The sequence below is a fragment of the Rhinolophus hipposideros genome (genome assembly GCF_964194185.1).
Source record: "Rhinolophus hipposideros genome assembly, chromosome: X".
NCBI classification, from domain to species: domain Eukaryota; kingdom Metazoa; phylum Chordata; class Mammalia; order Chiroptera; family Rhinolophidae; genus Rhinolophus; species Rhinolophus hipposideros.
This window is the reverse complement of record NC_138046.1, coordinates 109655653-109679350: the sequence shown is the minus strand read 5'-3', so window position 1 is coordinate 109679350 and position 23698 is coordinate 109655653. Positions and strand designations below refer to the sequence as shown.

General features: G+C 37.7%; 1 protein-coding gene across 3 annotated transcripts in view; it reads left to right on the top strand.

Moving 5' to 3' along the window:
* POLA1 (DNA polymerase alpha 1, catalytic subunit) overlaps positions 1–23698 on the top strand; it is a 282912-nt gene that overhangs the window by 99313 nt on the left and 159901 nt on the right. For all 3 annotated transcript variants that reach the window (XM_081042752.1, XM_081042753.1, XM_081042754.1), the window contains exons 27-31: positions 12121–12153; positions 12900–12992; positions 14399–14604; positions 16372–16504; positions 22945–23076. In XM_081042752.1, the coding sequence (XP_080898878.1) occupies positions 12121–12153; positions 12900–12992; positions 14399–14604; positions 16372–16504; positions 22945–23076 (597 nt within the window). The remainder of the gene's footprint in view (positions 1–12120; positions 12154–12899; positions 12993–14398; positions 14605–16371; positions 16505–22944; positions 23077–23698) is intronic.

The window sequence follows — 23698 nt, the reverse complement described above, 5'->3', positions numbered from 1 at the left end:
TTCGTTCTCCACTAGGTATTACACACTGTAGAGGGAAGGGATCATGTCTGAATCATTCACTTCAGTGTTCCCTTCCACCTAGCACGAGAGCTGCTCAGTAAATACTTGTTGGTGTGTGAATGAATAACTCTTTGAGGTTCTAAATGAAAAGAATATAACAGTGCTTCCTATAATTCATATCAAATTCTTGAGCTTTGGCCAGATTAGAGAGTGGGAATACAATGAAGTTGAAAAGTAAAGGGGAAGTTATTTAGCCAAATCTCATATAGCTTATGTATTGATAGTTTGTCTTCTTCATGTTCTGCACCTACATCCTCTAGGATGTAGTATTTATCTGTCTCTTTCCAAATTTCTCTGGGTTCTTCTCAGAGAAAGTATAGACGATGATGGGATAGGAGAAAAAGTGACTGATAAATGGGAATGCATTATGTGGTTGATCCTTAAATATACAGAAGCATTCTGGAGGCATGCCCCATTTATGTTTCCCTAAAACGAGACCATCTTTCTGAAGATTTTTCTTTGAATTGAGAACCCAGTGCATTTTAATCATAGCTAGCTCACATAATCTGTTTTCTGAACTTCTAATAAAAGAGGGGAGGAGGACAAAGGACATTTTGTAAGAAATAGAGTTGCTGTAGGAGGGCATGAAGGAAGTGTGGTCATTATAGAACAGAATTTAGTCTTTAGTCCTGGTTCTGAGTGAGGGAATTGCCCCCCGAGGTGTTGGGCTGCAAAGTTCTCTCTCTTCTGCCCTCTCTCAAAGCAGAGAGTAATGATGAACAGCACCATGACTGTTTTATCATCCTCAAAAGGAGCTTTCCAGAAATAAAAAGTGTTTCCATCAGAATGGTGACAGCAGGGCAGCCAGTTAGCTCAGTTGGTTAGAGCACGGTGCTCTTAACACCACGGTTGCTGGCTCAATCCCCACCTGGGCCACTGTGAGCTGCACCCTCCACAACTAGATGGAAACAACTACTTGACTTGGAGCTGATGGGTCCCGGAAAAACTCATTTAAATAAAAAAAATTAAAAAGAATGGTGACAGCAATACTTTGGTCACTCTCCAGGCTGAGATTGTCCTCCAGACCACCAACAAGGTGCCCTTCCAGGGTTGCGCTTCAGGCCAGGTGTTTAGTAATGACAAGTGGCAACCTTTGTCAAATCTGCCATTCGTGGGGGCCAAGAGCTCCAAGTTTTCTAGTCAGAGTTTCCCATGACCTCAGTTATAAAGAAAATGTTACAAATTCCAGAAAATGCTAATGTCCTTTTTAGCTGCAAGTATTATCTTGATTGCAGTGCTTCAGAATCGCCCAACTTCATTATGTGAGCATAGCCAGCCTGACGCCTTCTTCTCAAATAGACAATTATGATCAATTAAGCACTTTCAGGCCTTATAGAATGCTTAATTTTATTAGTCAATTATTTGTGCTTTGAAAGAGTTAATGGTAGCTACCCAAGCCATTATTAGAAATTAGAATGTCCCAAAATAGAAAGGCTATTTCCTTTGAGTATGGCATTGCAGTGGAAAATGCCAAGCATAGTTTTTCCTGAGTTAAAGGGTGAGGGAAGGCAGAGTGGGGGAGAAAGTTACATGCAAATCATTTAGCCATTAACCTAATGGCTGGATTTATAAATCCTATTACTATAAGCCCTTTTCATTTCCACTGAGGCCTGCTACATGCTTGATCCCACTAATGTAAAATTCATTCTGTCTAAGTGATTACTGAAGTAAGACACTTTGAGTCAATTTTAATCAAGTTCTGTGAAACTTGCCTGAGCGCTGATGTTCACTAAAGCGCGGACATAGTTTGGCCGTGTCTTAATTAGCCCCCCAGAAGATTTATTTGAGGAGTCAATCAGGGAGCCAAAGCTCTGAGCCTTTGGACACGTACATGTTTTCCTGTGAGAGAAAATACTGTGTAGGGGCTGAAATCACCCAGCTCCGAAGCAAGAGGCAGAGACATTTGGGGGGGGGGTATTTCTACTCTCATGGACATTACGTGAATTCTAAGAATTCCGAAAGCTCTATTTTTATGGCTAATTGGAGCATCTGCAATGGTACTTATATTTAAACAAATCAGAACTTCAAATGTGATGAAATATGTGAGTCCTCTTCATAGAAAAATGCATAGAGGCACACATTCAAATTCTTCCTTAGTTTCAGGGGTTTTCAAATTTCTTGACCTTAGGTTAATATCTCTTGCTCTAGTTTTAATATTAGTGTCCTAGGGTTTTTTTCCCCCTGGGAATTTAATATTTAAGAGTGTAGGCTTGTGCTTGAACTCTTGTGTCAGTGAGTAGATTTGGCTCAAGTGTGCTTCTAAGCCAGCTCTACAAGCTCTCCAGGGTTCTGTGTCAGACATAATCCCAAGTATGGCAATAATGCACGTAAGGGAAACGTATGGCACGTGAGTTTCTAAACTGGCAGTTAGAGTGGAGAAGGAATGGAGAATAAGAATGTCGTGAAAGGAAGGTTCCTTTAAAGATGAAAACAAGAGTGTCTTAAAAGTCAACATGTAAAGTGGATTTAAAAAACAAAAATCCACAAGGTGAATAAATATTTCAGGGCAAAAAATTAGAAGACAAGGGAGAAGTTCACTTTTCATTTCACGTATTTAAAGCCACAATTTGTGGTACTTAATGTTTTTCGATAAAAATTAGAGCCCTGTCAAATTGTGGGGCAGTAATTGAGAGAAGACTCATAAATATCATTAAACGTGTCTGTTGGGGAGGAGAAACCTTTCAGAAAGCTTTGTTTATTCAACGTGTTTTATATTCTTTACACATGAGCTAACAGAAGGTCTAGGTTGTAAATTAAGGATTTAAAACAAAATCAGTTTATCTAGAAACAAGAGTTGTACGGGAGAGGTATACTTTTAGTCAAGTTTATAATTAACGGGCCTTTATCATTGGGGTAGAAATTCATTTCTCTTGAGTGAATATTTGTTTATCTAACATGGGTTGTGTTTGAAGGTGGAATTAAAACTGATTCATTCCATTTCTTGCATGGAAAGAGCTAGCATTTAAATGTGTACTGTGTGTGGGTTTAATTGCCACTTTCTGTCACCAGCTATAGGGTCCTGTTGTGGAGATGCGCTTATCAATCCATAGCTTTGCTCTTCTCAAGCTGGACCACTTGGGGTTTGCCTCCTTTTACTAGAGCCTAAGATAAATATTTATTGAATTACTGCTGCATGCCAGGCATTGTGTTAGATTTAATGGCTAAGACATGATCTCTGCTTATAATTTGCTTATAGTCTCTTATTCTTACCTTTTATAATAGAGTGATGTGCTGTGGTGTCCACACAGTCCTTTGGGGGTGACATTGGACCAACATACTCGGTAACATTGGGTTGAAGAAGCCAGAGAGGCTTGCTTATTTATTTATTTATTTATTTTTATTAGTTTCAGGTGTACAAGACAAGGTAATACTTAGACGTTCATCATTCACATCCCTCACACTGTGAACCCCCCTCCCTCCACCCACCACTCCCCCGACCCCACACCGAGCCACCACACCACATATATAAAATTATAGTTGGCATTCATCAATGCCCAGCCTCTGGTGTACAATGCCATGATCAGGCATCCACAGTACAGAGAGGCTTTTTTGACAGTGCCTAGTTCCTTGTGAAATAAGTAGATGTTAGGTAATAATAAAATACCTAACATTTACTGAGCATTTACGTACCAGAAACTGTACAAAACTCTTTACATATGTGTTACATTGAATGCTCACAGTAGCCCTATTGTAAGGAAGCTGCAGCTATTATCTCCATCCTACAGTCAAGGAATTGGAGGCTTAGAGGTTATATTGTGTGCCCAAGGTCACACAATGTACGCGTATAAGCAGTGCTGTTTGGCTTCAGACTCAGGTAGCCTGTGTTAGTCAGGGTTCTCCAGAGAAACAGAGCCAATAGGGTGTGTGTGGTGGGCGGGCGGCGGGAATTGGTTATAAAGGAATTGGTTCATGTGAATGGGGATGCTGGCAAGTCTGAAATCTGCAGGGCAGGCTGGCAGGCTGGAGACTCAAAGATATGGAACATGAGTTGATGTTTCAGCTCGAGCCCAAAGGCAGTCTGTAGCAGGGTTCTGTCTTTCTTGGGGACCTCAGTCTTTTTCTCTGAAGGCCTTCAACTGATTGGATGAGGCCCACCCACATTATGGTGAGTAATCTGCTTTGCTCAAAGTCTACTGATTTAAATGTTAATCTCATGTAAAAAAATATATACCTTCACGGCAACGTGTAGACTGGTGTTTGACCACACATCTGGCTGTCAAGGCCTAGCCAGATTGACAAATAAAATTACCATCACACAGCCCAACTTCTGAACCTATGCTTTTAGCCACTGTGGGAAAAAGCATGTGAAAAGCACAGAAGCAAAGATAGAGCATGGCTTATTCAGTGAACTCAAAATATTTTGGGAAGGCTAGATTGAAGGACGCATATGGGAAGCATTAGAAGATGAGGTGGGCTTCCACTAGAGTGTGAGTGTTGGGTCAAGCTAAGGTGTTTGAACTTCATTTCAAACAGTATATTTTAGAAAGAATGCTGGTGAAGTGTGAAGAATGGCTTGGAAGGTAGTGATGCTGGAGACAGGTGATGAGGGCCTGGAGGAGGGACAGTCCATTGGGAGGGGGTCCCACTGGACAGATACAGTGAGACTTCTTAGCCCATTGGATTAGAAAGGAAGTTAGTCCTTCGTTTTAGTGGAAAGCCCTTGGAGGGGACATTTGTCATATTTGGAGCTGGTTGAAGGTTCAGAGGCGATGGATGGAGTGTAGAATGAATGCTTATGGGACAGACAGTTGAGCACGGGCCTAGAGAGAAAAAGCAGTGAGTCATTAGTGTCGTATCACTGATTCTCAGCCAGAGGCAATTTCCTCCACGAAACATTTGGCAATATCTGAAGACAATTTTAGTTGTCACAGCTGGAGAGTGTGTATATATGTCCGTGCGCTGGCGTGCACGCACGCACATGCATGCTACTGGGACAGCCCCTCATGACAAAGAATTATCCAGCCCAAAACGTCAGTACTGTCAAGGTTGAGAAAGCCTGATGTACATATGTGAATGTTTATATATTCATCTGGTCGGGGGGAAGATCTCATCAGAGGGTGTGGGGTGTTTTTATGTACTGTAAGTATACTCACCCACTTATGTTAAGTGTATAAAGATGCATGGAGACACCTTGTGAAAGCTTACATAGTTCTAGTAGTTTTGCAACCACATAGCCCTCAAAAGCAACCTTGAATATGGAAATGTATTCTTGTAATGTAATTATCTTTGTTGGACATCTTAGTGCCTCCTTTTCCTAATGTTAAAGAAATGAATGTGGTTGGAAAACACAACAACTAGGTGTAAAGAAGAAGTATCGCTACATGTTAAACTCGGATTCTTAGATTTTTAGATCTGAGAGGAATCTCTACCTCTTCATTTTATAAATGAGGATGCTGAAACCTGGAAAAGGAAACCAGCTTGTTCGCAAATCACTTAGCTGGTCATTGGCAGTTTAAACCAGTACTCAGATTTCAGACCACTGACTTTTTAAACTTAGATTTGTATGTATAATGTTTTATCATTGCAAAGCATATTTTCAGCATACAATTCTTTGTATTCCTACCTAGCTCAGGGAACTAGGTGGTAGTACCGTGTCCCGAAAATAAGACTGGGTCTTATATTAATTTTTGCTACAAAAGGTGCGTTAGGGCATATTTTCAGGGGTTGTCTTATTTTTTCATGTACAACAATCTACATTTATTCAAATACAGTCATGTAATTTTCTTCTGGAATTTCATCATAACGTACTAAATGCATCTGTCTGGCTGATGATCTTAACTATGGCTTATTTTTGGGGTAGGTCTTATTTTGGGGGAAACACGGTATTATCCCAATTGTAAAGAAGGTAAAACTAAGGTTTAGGGCAGTAAGGAACCCCGTGTCACAGGAGGAAGGTGGTAGAGACAGAAAGTAGGGTGCTTATCAAATCCAGAGCCCTTCCTCATTGAGCATCTTATAGAGAAGACACATATCTAAGAATAATAGGGAATAGGAAACTAGGAAAGAGGCAGTCTAGTATAATGAGGATGAAATAAGTGTTCACCAAGTGGGAGAAATGAGTAACACTGAGTCCTCCTTGGAAACTGCTGAAATTGGGAATAGGGAAAGCTTAGATAATGGTTGGATTACGAAATATCATAATATTTATATTTCTAATACTTCTCTCTTCCCCATCCTTCAAAACCATTCATTTGCTACCCCTATTATGCTAATGTATTTTTAAAGAAACTTTCCAGTTTATTTCTAATTTCATGTCATGAGTAACAGAAATATCCTAAAGCCACTGAGATTTCAGTTGTCATTCTGTTCATACATTATTTGTTAGAATTTGACCTTATCCAACATTTTCTTAACCTGTAGGATTTCTGTTGTGTTTAATAGCTGCATCATATACCAAAATGGGTTTCTTGATAGTAGAGATCACTATAATAGACATACGCTTTTGGAATAGGAGCTCGAAACGTGTTTTTTTTTAACTGGTGTTTTCTCTCATTTAGTATTAATAAACACTGTTTCAGTCTATAATAACATCCAAAAACGTTTCATAACCTTTGAATGCATTGCAAGACACCAGTATTCTGTTCTAACGAAAAATAAAGACCACGGCTTTATCCTGGCCTGTACATTAGAACCTGTAAATACACACTTCGGTAGGAATTGGTCTTAGGTCACTGCCGCCATTGACCCTGGTGTAATAAACATGCTGGTTCTGCTTAGTAACCCACATCCTGGGTGTATTTCTGGACGAATTCTTTTCTTCAGGAAACCCTTTTGTGAAATACATTTACATTTCCTTTTGAGTCCCCACCACCCTTCACCAGCCTTCAGAGGCCCAGGTTGGGGTTAAAACACGTCTTCGTATTATTTTAATTATTGCGCTCCTCACCCCCAGCCCCACTCCTTTCCTGTTTCCCCCTCCTCTTCTCCCCTAACGGTACTGTTCTGCAAAGCCTGCAATGATTGATATGATGGCAGTGCTGTCATTCTCTTTAACCAAAAAAAAAAGTCATTTTTGTTCTAGTTATTTTAATAGAGTCCCATTAAAGATGTATTGCTGACTGAAATATCGGCATGAAGGGCTCTCACTGAGCTGAGCCCAGGAATTAAGAAGTCAGGAAATCGGCTGCTGCATTGCAAGAGAGCCTTGTGTGACACCGAATCTCCTGATTGGGGAGATCATTACTGCTATTATGACTCGACTTGCGTAGGAATTTTAAATTCCATCTGAATGTCAGTAATAACCCTCTTAGCAAATTATCCTGAATAAAATCACGAAGGCATTTTATATAATAGGTGTTGAATTACTGGATAGATTTGCTAATTAAATACTCTTTGTTCTGCTGCAGTTGACATTACAGGGTAAGATCTTGAACAATTATTCTCAACAGCTGTACTTTGTTAAAGGAAAAATTAACCACAAAGTTTATTTTTTTACACTTGAAGTTGGCAGATTTTTGAAATGTGCTTGAAAAAATTCCATCATCCAATTGGTAATGAGTAGATAAATATGCAGGTGTTGCTGTGAAATCAGATAACTGTAGACTGCCTTATTAATGAATTTAGCAAGCCTTTATAGCCCTATTTTCTAGCTGTTGGCACTTACAAAATGATTTCCTGTCAGAATGGGTAGTTTTAATATTAGGCTTGTCACTTTGAAGTGAACTTATGAGCGGTCATTTTGTAATCACTGTACCTCGTGTCCAGTAGACCTTTCTGGATACCTGTGGCTTTTTTATAAAATGCATTTCCTTAATGGGGAAAATATCTCTAATGTATAAGTCTTGGATTGTTGGCTTCCAGAACATTCATGTGGTATAGGCTTTTGAACAAGGCAATGAGACACAATGAAAAGAAAATGAAGCGTAAGGTCCAACTTCTAATCAAGCTCTTGACTAGGTCTGTTACTTTGGGCAAATCACAGAGCCTAATTTTCCTCATCTGTGAAGAATGGGCCTTATAATACTGTCTACCCCTTAGGATTATTCATTCAGCATTCTACAAATACTCACTACTAGCTACCCTGTACCTAGTACTAGGTCCTGCCAACTTGGTAGTCCGCTGGCTGCCCAACAGCTGAGTCCTCCTCAGTAAGCATTTGAATCCAGGGCAGCTGTGCGCTGACCCTGCTCATTGGTACTTGGGTAAGCATTGGACTGGATAAGGCCCTGTGGTAGCCACCATCTAGAACTACTTGGTGAAGAAGCATGAGAGGTACGGGTCATCTTGGTTGTGGGTCGTCTGGTATAGAATGGACTAAAGTGTTGACGAGCTATGGTGAGGACCTTGAGCCTGAAACAAAGCATTGCCATCCGCTGCTGTTGGGGTCCACTGAAAAGATGGTGTTGTTTAAAAGTATCCACAGAAATTGGTATGACTTCTGTGGAGAGCTATTGGACTACGTCAAAAATGTAAAGTATATAACCTTTAACTCAGTAAGTCCTCTTGTAGGAGTTTATCTTTTTGCGGGCAGATTGGCAGATGCCATGTGTGTGAGGATCATTTGTTGAAGTGGGGTATAAAGGTAAAGATTAGAAATAACATACATATTCAGTAATAGAGCACTAGTTAAGTGTATCCTGACTGATTCATACAATGAAATACTATGCAGTCATTAAAAAGGAACAAGGCAGCCCATTATGTGTGCATGTGGAATGAGCTCTAAGATAAAGAGTTAGGTTAAAAAAACATAGTGCCAGTATAGTGTTTATAGTTTGCTTAGTTTTCAACCATTTCTGTGCAAAACATCCACCAAGAGGTTTTTGCCACTGAAGAGAAAATCGTTTTTGTAGCAGCCCTCAGATTATGTTTGGAAATGGTTGTGAGTTGGTGGCAGGAGTGCGGGTGGGTGATGGACTTGAAAGGGGAAGGCTGCCAGTTCACGTCGGAGGTGCATGCAGGGATGGGGTGGTTTGATTCATAGTATTGAAAGAAGAATAGAAGAAATCAGTCACTGCATATGCAGAGTTGCAGTAAAAGGTCGACAGATTACTCCTGAGGTATTTTACTTGGCACGTGACGGTTACCTGGTGGAGTTGTCCCTTGTGGTGAGGAAAGCTTAGCTTAGCAGGGTGTAAGGGGCAGAGGGTGACGAGAGCTCTGTGATAAGTAGTTCTGTCCTCACTGTGATAAACTTGACTTGGGTTGATCTCCTTATTGCCCTTTGCCCAAAGGAATTGTCAGGTATTCTCCCACAATGCATTTCTCTGTAATTTAAATGTTTAAAGATGAAGATGAAGTGGAGGAGAGTGGATGTTTTTTATTAAGTTAACTGCATTTTAGTGCCTAGTAGAAAAGTAACTGGGATTACTATGAGACCTATCAGTCAGCTAGCAAACAGTGTTTTACGTGCCTGTTATATGTGAAGCCTGGTGTTTGGCACAAATATGACCTCTAGGAGCTTGTGGTTTAGTTGGGGAGGGGACATACTGTCAACTAAAAACAGTTTCCAGAATGGGATTACCATGATTATCTTAGGCCAGTTGTCCTTCACCACGCCTGCCACATAAGAATCATCTTGAGAGCTGTTAAAACAATGTTGGGTAATGGTATTTTAAAAGAGAACCACAGGTGACCCACTGTATGGACACTGTTAAAACCTCTGGTTAGCCTAATGGTGGTGTTCACCACCACCCACCACCCCCAGGGCAGGGGGAGGGCTTCCTCCCCTAAGAACAGAGGACAAGGAATGCCTGAACAAAATTGGAAGACAGTAAGAAAGGGGAGGGGCAGTGGAAATGGAAAGGAAAGGGTAGATATAAACGCTATCCTAAGGTCAGGATTTATGGGGCTCTGTGATACGAAGGACAAGAAAGACAGAAGTGATGTCATGAGGTTTGGGCTTAGTTGACATTGAGGGCTATGGGAGGTAGAAAAACCTATAAATGAAGAAGTAAATGTATCTGGCCCTTTAGAAAAGTGACTTCTGGTTTAGATCGATGCTCTAGATGATGGGTCATAGTGAAGCAAAAAGAGCATTAAGTGACTATGACCCCATACTCTGGAGTCAGAGGGCCTGGGTTCTTATCCTTGAGACGTGACTTACTGGGACAAACTAATTACTTCGTTTTGTTTTTTTGCATCCAACAAATGGGGATATTAATGGTAGTTATCTCTTGGGGACCTTAGAGAATGAGAGGAGAAAATGCAGGAGAAGCTCGCAGCACAGTATCTGGACTCTCTCTCTCTCTCTCTCTCTCTCTCTCTCTCTCTCTCTCTCTCTCTCTGTCTCTCTGGAGGGGAGGGGGGAAGGGGGAGTGGGAGGGAGGAAGAGAGTGATACGGATACAGAGTGCTTGTTATATTACTTTTTAAGAGGCCTTAATTTGTTAAATGTTACTTCTGATGTGGTTCAAGATCATTTATATCTGTTTTTATCTATGTCCACATTATAGCCTATGTCTCTAGTCTTATAGCTATATGGGCCTGGGGACAGGCCTATCTAAAGATATTATCTATATGTTTGTCTTCATTCACTGAATGTATGAGCTCCACCTTTGTACTGGGCACTGTGCTAGGTCCAGGGGCTACAATGAAGGTCTACTTTCTGTCTTCAAGAAATTTAGTCTAGAGAAGAAATTTAAATCACATGTATATTTATTTACTTACTTTTTAAGATCCTGAATACCATGAGTAAGAATTGCCAGATTTTGTAGATGCCTGACCACTGCGCTGTACACCTGAAGCTGAATAATATTGAATGCCAACTATAACTTAATATATATATAGTCACAGGATGTGGAGTACAGCATAGGGGATAAAGTCAGTGGAACTATAACAGTTATATACGATGTCAGAGGGATAGTAGACTGGGGGGTTATCACTTTGTGAGGGGTGTAAATGTCTGTTACATTGTTTCGTACACCTGAAACTAATTAAAAAAAAAAGGATTGCCAGATTTGAAATGCTCTGTCAAGCTTTGTTTTTTTTTAAGCCATGCAGTTCTATTTAAATGTTAGTAATGAGAATAGTATGCCTTTTTGCCATGTTACAAAGTGATACAGCAGGTCCTTGAATAACACTGTTTTGTTTATCGTTTCATTATAATGTTGATGAGAAAAAAAAATCATTCCTGCTGGGGCCCCTGTGTGGAGTTTGCACGTTCTCCCCATGTCTGTGTAGGTTTTCTCCAGGGACTTCAGTTTCCTCCCATATCCCAAAGATGTGCACGTGAGGTGAATTGGCACGTCTGAATTCTCCCAGTCAGAGTGAGGGTGGGATGTGTGAGTGGCCCTGTGATACAAGGGTGTCCTGTCCAGAGTGGGGTCCTGCCTGGGACACTGAGCTGCTGGGAGAGGCTCCAGCCACCCACAACCCTGAGCCGCAATAAGTGGGTTAGAAAATCAGTATCTTACTTGTTTTTATTCCTCTTTCTTAAATGTATATAGGTCACATTTATTTCAGTGTTTAGCATGACGCGTTTTGGGGTCTTTATTTTGAAGTTTGGTGATGTTTTGTGACCAGGATTATACCATAGGAACTTAACTCTTGTTTATATCTACTACCCTATGGTAACGTTGGCTAATACATCATTTCACTTAAAGTCACAGTTTCCAAGGAACCTATTGACGACATTAACTGAGGACTTAGTGCATTTTTATTATGCATGTTTATTAAAGAGATCTTTACATAGATCTGCTTACATATCTCTGACTAAGAATCAGTGTAGAAGCAAACTTATTTTTAGATTATGTTGGTGTTACTGTTACTTTGAGAGTTGTAGTTAGAAAACCATCAAGAGCTTTAATAATATGTGGAAAATCATTGGGCTACCTATCTATGTGCTCATAGTTATGTTTTTGTAATTATATAAGGCAGGGGTGTCCAGACTGCGGCCCCCGGGCCAACTGCGGCCCGCAATCCATTGTTAAGTGGCCCGCAGCAAATTCCAAAAATATATTTAGTTTATGTAAATGAACCAGGTGAGGCAATGCGTACTTCACCTCGAGTGTTGGCCCGGCTGTTTGTGTGTTTTATGGCATATGGTCCTTGGTGAAAACCGTTGAAAAAAGTTTGGACACTCCTGATCTAAGGCATTAATCTGGACTTTTTTGTTTCCTTTTAGATTTTGATGCATACGAAAGACATGGTGCAGAAGGTAATGTTGAACGTTCTCCTCATCATATGACAACTCTTAAACATCACACCTAGTCACATGTTTGTATTCATGGAAAACTGCAACCCAAACAGACTGAAAATGGCTTCTGAGAATGTCTAGTTTACGTTTATAAGCCCTCTTAATGGATTATAGCTTTTTTCTTTTACTAACACTGATCTGATGTAGCCGCCGCTTGAAGCCTATATATGAGTGTTTCAAGCAAATTAGTAACAGTGCTAATTAGAGTTTACTCCCAGGCCTTTATACTTTATGTGCTCTAGTGTTGTTTGCTATGATTGATTTTTTTTGGCACTCTTCATATTCTACTAAATACTGTTGGAGACTGTTAAGAATTTAATATGGATTTGTGCCTCTGAATTTTAAAAACCCATTATGTTTCTGCTTCATAAATTGCCATGACCACTAAGCTTTTGGTACAGTGGGTAATGTTATTCAGTTCCACATTTTGTTTCAGCTGAAACTAGACACTTCCCCTGCCACTCTAATATCTGTTTAAGAAAATTAGGGAGTTTTTTTTTTTTTAATGTGGCAGTGTTCATCTTTCTCTTTTACTGGGGCTTAATCTTCAATTGTACACTCCTGACAATACGGATAAGAATAAATATAACCTTTTGAAAAATCAGTGGAACCTGTAATTTCTGTATTATGGAAAATCTTGAGTTTCATTGTGCATAATGGTCATCATGTTTTAGTTGTTAATTTTTGTAATTTTTGCTTTTCTTTAGATGAATCTTGAAGTTATTTATGGAGATACAGATTCAATTATGATAAACACCAATAGCACCAATCTGGAAGAAGTATTTAAATTGGGAAACAAGGTGAGATAATTTGATAAAATTATCTGTTTCATGAAGCTGAATAACAATGAATGTCAACTATAATTTAATATATATGTGGTCACAGGAAGTGGAGTACAGCGTAGGGAATAGAGTCACTGGAACTGTAACAGCTATATACGATGTCGGAGGGGTAGGAGATTGGGGGAGGGGGTTATCACTTTGTGAGGGGTGTAAATGTCTGACTATTACATTGTTTTGTACACCTGAAACCAATAAAAAAATTCTGTTTCATCAGCTTTAACATGAATTTATAAAATTCATACCTTGTGTGCTTCTGAAAATAATAAACTTAGTACCTTCAATTCTTCATCCTCTTTTATTTTCTTAGCCTCTTTTCCAATTGTTTTGAGGGTAAAATTAGAGGGGAAATTGTTTTTCTCTTAAATGATAGATATGTTTGGCCTTTGAGAATGGTCTAAGTGTGGTGAGTTTAAGATGTGATCACATTAGTACTTATCACATTGTCATTCATAAGGAGAAATGTGTCTGTAGTGGTGTTCAGATGCATTTCCTACATTGATAGAGAAATACCTACCTACATACATATACACACATCTATAACTTTTACAGGAGTACTTAAAATACATTTGAAAAGGTAAGGGGACATTTAAAAACAATCATTTGTAGCCTCCTAATTGCAGTTCACAACTAGTGTTTCTTGAACACTTGCTATGTTAAGATAGTGTCCCAATAAACTAAAACTAAGGTATCATCTTACAGACTAACACATTCCTACCTTTCCCCCCTGAAATGTGTGAAATTTAAACTATAGCCTTCATTTGAGAGCAAGCCTGGCACATTGTACTCATATTGAATCTTGAAAAGTTGTGTAATTTTCCTGGAGGCAATGGTCTGTGCTATGACCCTGTCAATAAAGAGCGGGTAACTGTTCATTCATTTGTTCAGCATATACTTATTTGCTTATATTCAGGGTGCTGTGGGAAGTTCAGGGAAATCATAGACATTATTTTAATAAAGTTTTGCTTACTTATTTCTGGCCACATACTTACTCATTGGACTATGTAATCTCTTAACTAATCCAGTGGTTTGAAGGTCCGTACATAAGCATTTAGTTTTTAGATTTAAAACAGACTATTTCATAGTTTTCATAATTCCTGGGGCTGACCCTGCCAAATCTGTCCTCTGGTTGAGTGGGATGATATATGATTGTCTTCGTTTTTTAATGTGGTTTTGTCCCTGTGCTTTTCCAGTGTTCTTGCATCAGACCCAACATAAGATCATATTCCATATACACTTAGTAAATGCATGCTAATCTTGTGTGACTTCAAGTTCTGTTTAAGTTAAATCTTGGGAATTTACAGCATGTTCATCTTCTTCCTATTAGATGTTTGAGAAGCTGGTATTAATGGTTGAAATTTTCACAGGTAAAAAGTGAAGTGAATAAGTTATACAAACTGCTTGAAATAGACATTGATGGAATCTTCAAGTCTCTGCTACTGCTGAAGAAAAAGAAATACGCTGCTCTGGTTGTGGAGCCAACGTCAGATGGGAATTACGTCACCAAACAGGAGCTGAAGGGATTAGATATAGTTCGAAGAGATTGGTGTGATCTGGCTAAAGACACTGGAAAGTGAGTTCAGCTTTCGCGTTTGATTTTGATGTTTGTCTCTAAAAAATATTAAAGTGTTTATCATGTAGACAACACCTGTGATTCTGCCAAGCACAAGGACACAACTACTTTTTTTGGTATTGTTATTATTCATGTGAATAATTCTTACTTATTTGGAGTGGAATTTTATAGATAGATTAAAAGTTAGAGAAAGCCAGACTCGATAACTCTCGTGAGTTTTAACTCATGGTGAAGGTAAACCTTCACATTTTGATCTTTACAGCGTTGGTTTTGTTATGTGATTTGTTTTGTTTTGCTTTAATGTTTCTATTAGAAAGTGCCTTGTGTTGTGTTCCTGAGTCATCCAAGAGCCTCTTTAGGAATATAGTTTGTTAAGGTATCCTGTTTTATGGCTTAAAATATTCTGGAATTCAGAGTGGGCCATGGAGTGAGACTTTGTTCTCACCCATATCATTTGTGTTTAAAGATTATTACTAATCTCAGGTTAATTTAAAAGCTAGTTCTCAAATACATACCTCAAAAATCATAAATGTTACGAGTGACCCGCTAGCTTTGTACCTGAGACTGAAGATTGTATGAAGACTTGTTTTGTTTTTTTAGGGTCATTAATTTATAAGGCACCCATTTAAAAGATGAATCTTTAGGTACTTTATTTACCATCTTTCTAGTTATTCTTGTTTTTTGAACCTGAGCAATTCTGAAAGGGGAAGAATTTTTTTCTTTAAAGCAAAATTTTAAATTAATTTTAATATTTTCTGAGTACCAGCATTTTTTACTTGTTTTCCAGTCTTCCTCTTGCTTTCAAGTTAGGAGATTGCGCAATTGTTCCTTCTGCAAACTACTCTTGATTAGGCAAAGTTGATCATCCGAGTATAGGTCACTGTTAGCCTTTTATGAAATGTAGTTTGAAATGCTTCATTGCCCCCAAATGTACCCAAAGACGAAACTACTTTGTATGGACTGTCGATTAGAGTGTTCTCTTCAGCTTTGTGTTTTCTAAGAAAAGATGCATCATAATAGAAGTAAATTTCTCTGAGTTAGAAATGTATTAGTAATTAAAGCTATACAAATGTTTTTGTCAGGGTTCTTTTTCTGACAAATTATAATGCAGCTGTCAAACCCTCGCTCTGCATTTTCTCAGAAATGGATAAAATATTGGCTTCCTTTTTCTTTTTTTCCTTTTTGTGGGGTTCTGGTGGAATAACATAGGTTGGAGAACACTGAGCAATATAATGAAGGTAAAGAAAGAAATGTTTAAAATCTTTGGGTTTTTAAAATTTTATAAAGGACTTAAATTTCTACTTACCTTAAATTTCTTCTTACTTAAATTTCTACTTGCCATCTCAGGTGGGGATGATATCTTGATGACATCAGAGATAATATATTGGTGCTTTATGAGAAAAGTGAAATATTTGTCTTCTAACATTTTAACTTATGGGTAGAACATAACTGCTTTTGAATTTTATAATTGCATAAACATATGATGGAACACATACCTTTCTCTGTATGTCGTATGAAGTATTAGATGCTGCATAAAAAAACGATCTGTATGTCTAAGGGCAAACCTGACATTCCAAGGTTGGTAAACCTTTGGTAGAGGTAATGTTAGAAAACAAATAGTAACAGCTTTTTAGGCGTAAACCCTCATGTTAGCTTTTAGTATGGTTCTTGTCCACCTGTTAATCTAGTGGCATTTATCTTCATTTTCTCTCCTGTATTAATCAAGTATGACATTGCAAAAAAATCAACCTCTCTCTCTTTTTGCAGCTTTGTCATTGGCCAGATTCTTTCTGATCAAAGCCGGGACACTATAGTGGAAAATATTCAGAAGAGGTTAATAGAAATCGGAGAAAATGTGCTAAATGGCAGTGTCCCAGTGAGCCAGTTTGAAATTAACAAGGTAAATGTAGCATTTATTGCTGAGCCCAGCTGCTGCCATGTGTTTTTTCCTTCAGCTAGTTGAAGAACCACGTCATCCATGCAACTGAAATAAATCCTAGCTGGTGATGAAAGCTGCTTAACAACTATCTCACAGATTGAGCATTAGCATACCACTCTTCTTCTTCCAGCCACTGGTACTGCATGTCTGCCACACAGCCTTCTCTCTGCATTCCTTGTTTCATGGAAGCCTTGTTTCTGGAGGTTCTGTGGAGTGCTATAGTTGATGTTTCAGGGACTCGAGAGTACTACCTTTTTCATAGTCCTCCTAAGTTACAGTTGTGTAGTTGTTTGGGGGGCAGTCCTATAAGCTTAGAGAGAAAGGGGGGGGGAGCAAGTACTAGCGTGCTTCCGTGTGTGTGTGTGTGTGTGTGTGTGTGTGTGTGTGTGTGTGTCTAACTTCACAAAAGGTGATCCTTAGAGGTACTATAATCAGGTGGCTTTTGGGGCATTGTTATGTAGAATTAAGATGGTGGTAGCACGTTCTGTACATTCAAAACACTTGTGTGTCTTTTTGTCTTAACTACATAAGTTACACTTTATGGGCAATCTTAGTTGTTGAAAATAGGGAATATTTTTTCTTACCTAATTTGAAAAAAAAATGTTGGTTTCCAAAATGCTATGTAATACAAGATGTTAGGTAAAAGATTTTTTTTTCAATTTAAAAAGTAAGTACCCTTACGTATCTGGAAGCAAATTTTGCAAATATCATTTTACCAGTTTTGTGCTAAATAGATTTTGTTGTCATAGCTTATAAAAAAGGAAATTTAATGAAAAAGAATCTAATGATGACATTAAATGGAAATTTTAGAATTAAAATTCACAATACCTGTGTGCTAAAAGTAATGCTTGCCACTTTTGCATAGTTTATTCTTGAAAACATATTTTTACATTGCAGCAATTGCAATGTATATTATTTTGAAATCTATTTGAATTTAACATAAACAGATTTTTCCACATTTCTATATTACCTTGAAAAGCATCATGCTAATCAATGTGTTAATCTTACATTTCACTGATACATCTTTATTTAAAATTCTTGTTTGATTATTTAAATTATTTATTTTTGCTATTTTAAATAATTATTACATATCTTTGTCTATTTATCTTTTTGCTTTTGGCTTAGGTTCCTTGAAGTGAAATACTTGAATCAAAAGATACAAATATCTGTATGGCTTTTACCAAATTGCTTTGCAAAAGGGTGATAGCAATCGATAACAACAAAATGTGTGCCAATTTCACCACAGACTTGTTTGGATTGATGCTATTACATTGGTGATAATATCATTGCTGATATTTAAATAAAACATTGCTACTATGGATATGAAACAGTATTTCACTGTTGGATTTAATTTGCATTTCTTTGATTCCCATGTATATTCTTATGAATTGTATTCATTCTTAGGTAAGTCACTTGTTTCCTACACATTGACCATGATGTCTTTAAATTCACAAAAGAAGACATTTATTTATACACAAAAGTATAAAATATAGAAATATTATAAGAGAATATGTGCCTTGGCACTAGCTCTTCACTGTACGTGATGCAGTGTACACCTATTGTCCCGGAATCACTTGTGACATCTAGAAAGTGGTTTCCATTCAGATTCTGTTTTGTTTGTTTCTCAAACACTAGTATGAGTAAGAGTTATGACTTCAGTCTTCCTTTGATCAATTTTAGCATCTATTCTGCACATTGTATCCCTAACACTGCCTACCTTCTTAGAAGTGTGGGCCCTCTGTTGCAAGGGGTCCATGAGTTTGGAATGTTTAGTCTAAAAATGACATAGTTATATTAATGACAAAATAACACTGAGCACACGGCCTCTAGGCTAGTGGGTCCAAACCATCATCTCATATGAATGATGAGACAATATTACTGGTATGCAAAGAAACCTGGAGTCATAAACGACACACTGGTAATCTCCGAGTTCGGATGAATAGTCTACAGTTTTGTTATTTTAAAGTTTTTGTGATTAAAAATTTTAAATTGTACAAAATAGAATGATATTATGAACCCCCATGTATCCATCACTCAGCTTTAATAATTATCATTATAGTGATACATTATTATTACTAATAACAATAGTTAATAGTGTGATCAAGGCTGTGCATACATTTTTCTGTGACTTACTATCTTTATAGTCTCCATTTCACTTGGCATAGTAACTGGCAAATAATAGTTGTTCAGTGAACTTGAAAAGAATTGGTTTGTTTAAAACAATGCAATTGAAAAATGGGCAGAGGACCTGAAGAGACATTTCTCCAAAGAGGACATACCAATGGCCAATAGGTATATGAAAAAATGCTCAACATCACTAATCATCAGAGAAATGCAAATAAAAACCACAATGAGATATCACCTCACCCCAGTCAGAATGGGTATCATCAACAAGACAAACAGTAACAAGTGTTGGGGAGGCTGTGGAGAAAAAGGAACCCTCATACACTGTTGGTGGGAATGCAGACTGGTGCAGCCGTTATGGAAAACAGTATGCAGGTTCCTCAAAAAATGAAAAATAGAACTACCTTATGACCCAGCAATTCCACTTCTGGGTATTTATCCAAAGAAACCCAAAACACTAATTCAAAAAGATGTGTGCACCCCTGTGTTCATTGCAGCACTATTTACAATAGCCAAGATACGGAAGCAACCCAATTGCCCATCAGTAGACAATTGGGTAAAGATATTGTGGTACATATATACAGTAGGATATTACTCGGCCATAAAAAAGAATGAAATCTCACCATTCGTGACAACATGGATGGACCTACAGAGTATTATGCTAAGTGAAGTAAGTCAGACTGAGAAAGACAAATACCGTATGATCTCATATGTGGAATCTAAAGAACAAAATAAATGAACAAACAAAACAGAAACAGACTCACAGATACAAAGAACAAATTGATGTTTACCAAATGGGAAGGGGTTGGGGTGCTGGGTCAAAAAGGTATAGGGATTAAGAAATGCAAATTGGTACTTACAGAATAGTCACAGGGATATAAAGTACAATATAGGGAATAAATTCAATAATGTAATAACTGTATAGTGCCAGGTGGTTTAGTAGACTTATCAGGGGGATTACTTCGTAAGTTATAAAAATGTCTAACGATTATGCTGTACACCCAAAACTAATATAATTTTAGATGTTAACTGTAATTGAAGAATTAAAAAATAAGTTGTTTAATCATCTATTCATGAAACATGGAGTACCTCTTATGTGCACAGTGCTAGATTCTGGGATATAAAGTTGAATAAGCAAAACATGGTCCGTGTTTTTATGTATAGAATTTTTATATATAGGGTACATATTTCTATATAGTATATATTTCCATATGTTATAAATATTTATATGTATAGTGTGTGTGTGCACGCGTGTGCGTGCGCATATTTTGGATGCAGGTCAGAGTTGAAAATAGGAGGTTAGGTTAGCCTAGTGTGGAAGGTGAAGTGGTGAGATTTACCTTTGTAGAGATTTTAGCCCTTGTTGCCAAAAGCAACTGGTTTTCTGAATTACAGCAATCTTAGCTTAAATATATTTCATAAAGTAACACAAAATACTTGAGAGCTGATTTTTGTAACTCTGGCTAACTTGATCCTAAACCACCACGATGGCTTTTTCCTCCCAAAATCAAGCCTTCTAAAACTAGCTTGTAAAAACCCCCCAAATAGCCCCAATCTAATAATTAGAAAGTATGTCACATGAAATTCAGAATTTCTTAACATTGCACTGAAGTATAGTCAGTTGAAGAAGATAACGGTTTTCTTAAGTAGAGTTATATTGATTAAGATTTCTATGCAGCATTACCCAACCGAGTCAATCAGGATTTTGCATACTTCAGGTTTGAGGAGATTCAAATACTTGGAGAGTTTCTTAGGCGCTCTCCTACGCTGAGTAATTTAGAAAGCGTATATAACGTGGGTCATGCAGAGGTGTTTGAGGACCTGCTTTATTCAGCTATAGCAGTTCTTAAATTTCCTAGCCTCAGGACTCCTTCACACTCTGAAAATAATTGAGGCCTCCAAGAGCTTTTGTTTACGTGGTTATGTTGATATTTACTGTGTTAGAAATTAAAACTGAAATTTTAAAAACATTTATTAATTTAAAGTAGCAATAATCCCATTAAGTGATTACAAAAATAACATTTTTCCATGAAAAATAGCTATATATTTCGAAACAAAGAAAAATCAGCTAGAGGAGTGACCTCATTTTACAATTTTGCATATCTCTTTAATGTCCAATTTAAAAGACATCTGGATTCTCATATCTGCTTGTGCATCCAATCTGTTGTGATGTGTAGTTTTGGTTGAGTATAGGAAGAAAATCCAGTTTCACACAAATACACAGTTGGAAAAAGAAGTATTTCAGTAACTTTTCCAGATAATTGTGCATATTCTTTGATTTTACACTTAAACTCTATAAGTGGTATTTTCTTAAAGGTTATTTGTAATGTGAAATCTGAAACCATGTCAATGAACTTTGTGTACTCTCTTACATTAAACTCTGACCGTCTGTATTGTACTTTGGGTATTTTACCCATGCATGACATTACGCATTGGGTATTTGTTCAGTGTAGGTTCCCTGAGTTATACAGATCTTCCAAATTTTATTACACAAGATCAAAACTCACATTTAAAAATATTCCTAGTTCTGTCATCAGAAAAGTCTGTAAGTGTTGGGAAACTGTTGTTCTCAGAGAGTGAAAACAAGTTTTCCAAAATTCTAATTTGCACTTGAAAGGTTGAATTTTATCATAGACAATATATACTGTGAGTTGTTTTCCTTGAGGTGGCAGGCTCACTTGGTTCTTGAGAAATCGTCTGCCATAATCCCAAGTTAGAATAACTGTAGTCGGCCTGTTTTTTTTTTTTCAAGTAAAAATTGTGTTCCATAAAAAAGGCAGCTAGTTTAGCTTGCAACTCAAACAGTTGCTCAAGTACTTTTCCACGAGCCATTTTCTTCTGTATGCAGTAGAAGAGCCTTGTGCAGAATTCCTATTTTGCACACAAAACACTGGCCTTATATTCAAGGGTTGAGAGCTTAAAAAATTAATAATTTTTAACTGCTTCATCAAGAACATTCTTAAGTGAAAGTTGCTGTTTTTTTTTTTAAACCGAGTGTGTGGTGGTGTAGAATACAATGACTATTAGTACGTGTGGTACTTACTGCTGCCCTGATTCGTGTTTATAAGATACTAGAATCTTTCCTGACCATTGCTTCTGCATCATCAGTGCAGATAGTATTGTTAGGAAAATAGTTTTGATCTCTCAACCTCCTGAAATGGTGCCAGGAACCCCTGGGGGTCTGCGTACCACACTTAAGTGACCTAGTCACGTAGCACCATATTCCCTGTCCTTTCTCTTGTCTTTTGAAATCCACCTTTTACAGAGTTAGATGTTTCCCTCCTTCCCCTTGTGCATGTTGAGTTACAGTCCAATAGACTTATTTTCTCTCACCTCTTGCTTTTAACTGTTGCTTTTTCCTCTGCCTAGAATCTTCATGACCCTGTTGCGTTTCCTTCAAATCTTGTTTTTCTTTCATGTGCCTGCTTAAGGTTTTTTTCTTCCATGGTTTCTCCTGTCCGGTGCAAGTGATCTTTGCCTCTCTAAACTCTCTCCATAACTTTTGTTCACATCTCCCTCCTGGCACATGCAGCTTATTTTAGAGGTTTGGGTTTTGTTGATTTTTTTTGTGTGAAATGGGGAGTCATTTACTAATAACAGATGACTGTCTTGTTCATCTTGCAGTATTTTACAGTGCTTGAACTTAGTGAATTATTGCAGAATGAGTGAAATCATTTATTCTTCAAACATTTGGTTTGTACTCCACACCACGCATCACTCCGAGCACTGGGAATGCAGCTGTGAGCAAGGTTGCAATGTTCTACATTCATGGCACTTAACTTTCTGTTACACTCACTAATTCTGCCTTTGTAGAGCTTATGGTGGTGACAGTGTGAGTAAATTCAGTGATTTCCGGTGCCTTTGGGATTTATTTAGGCTAGAAAAGCGTAGCCATTATCCATCATCTGTTGTCCTAACCAGTCAGTTAATTCAGTGAGAGAATTGCAAACATTAGAAGAAACTGTAAAGCTGCATAGAAGACTGAATTTATAGTCTTAATTTTTTCTATCCAAGTATTATGTGCCAGGGTCCATAAACTTGTATTTCTTTTCTGTCAGGGTTGTATCTGGTTATATTAGTTACTAAATAAAGGGGAGAGGAGCCTTGAGGATGGAATGTCTAAAGATTCTCTGAAAGAGTTTTCTACATACAGCTTCTGTCATTTTTATGTTGATGTGGCTAGTGTGATTCTAGAAAAGATGTATTAGTCTATATCAATATGAGAAGAGTTTCATTTTAAAGATTGGGACTTTCTGTTCCCCCTTTTTGTCTTTTAGGCATTGACAAAGGATCCACAGGATTACCCTGATAAAAAAAGCCTACCTCATGTGCATGTTGCCCTCTGGATAAATTCTCAAGGAGGCAGAAAGATGAAAGCTGGAGATACTGTATCATATGTCATCTGTCAGGTAAAACTATCATAATTAACAAAACTCATACTACTTAAGAGCCCATACTCAAATCCTGATCCGCACGTCTCTTATTTAGTAGTTTTCCAAATAATTGATGCTGTCAAGGGATGGTTTAATCTGGTTGGTTTTATAGCATTGAAACATTAATCAGGAGTATGGCAAATTTTATTAAAATTTTCGCAAACCATTGAAGATTAGTGTTTTGGTTCACTGAAATTATTTTGGTGAGACAGGTGTATAACAGTTAACTACTGTTTCAACGCTAAATTAACTTGAATGATAATGTATATGAGTTTGATCATAGGTCTAGCAGTAGTCCTTTATCATTTCTTTTGCAACAGTTCCCATTATGAATATTGGTAGAATAAGAGAGTAAATGTGTTTTTCCCTAGCCTGTGTTCAAATAGTTACTTGAAAAAAAATAGGAAATGCATGATACATGGAGAAAGGTGAGAGATCCTAAAAAAACATGCCTTATAAATAAAACACAATGAGCTAGTTTCATTTCCTTTTTTTTTTCTTTTGAGTGGAAGGTGCCTAGCACCCATCTCCTTAACTTCTCCCTGTTCCACGAGGTACCTTTAAGGCACCTCTAGGCCTTCTAGAACAGTTTGAAAGC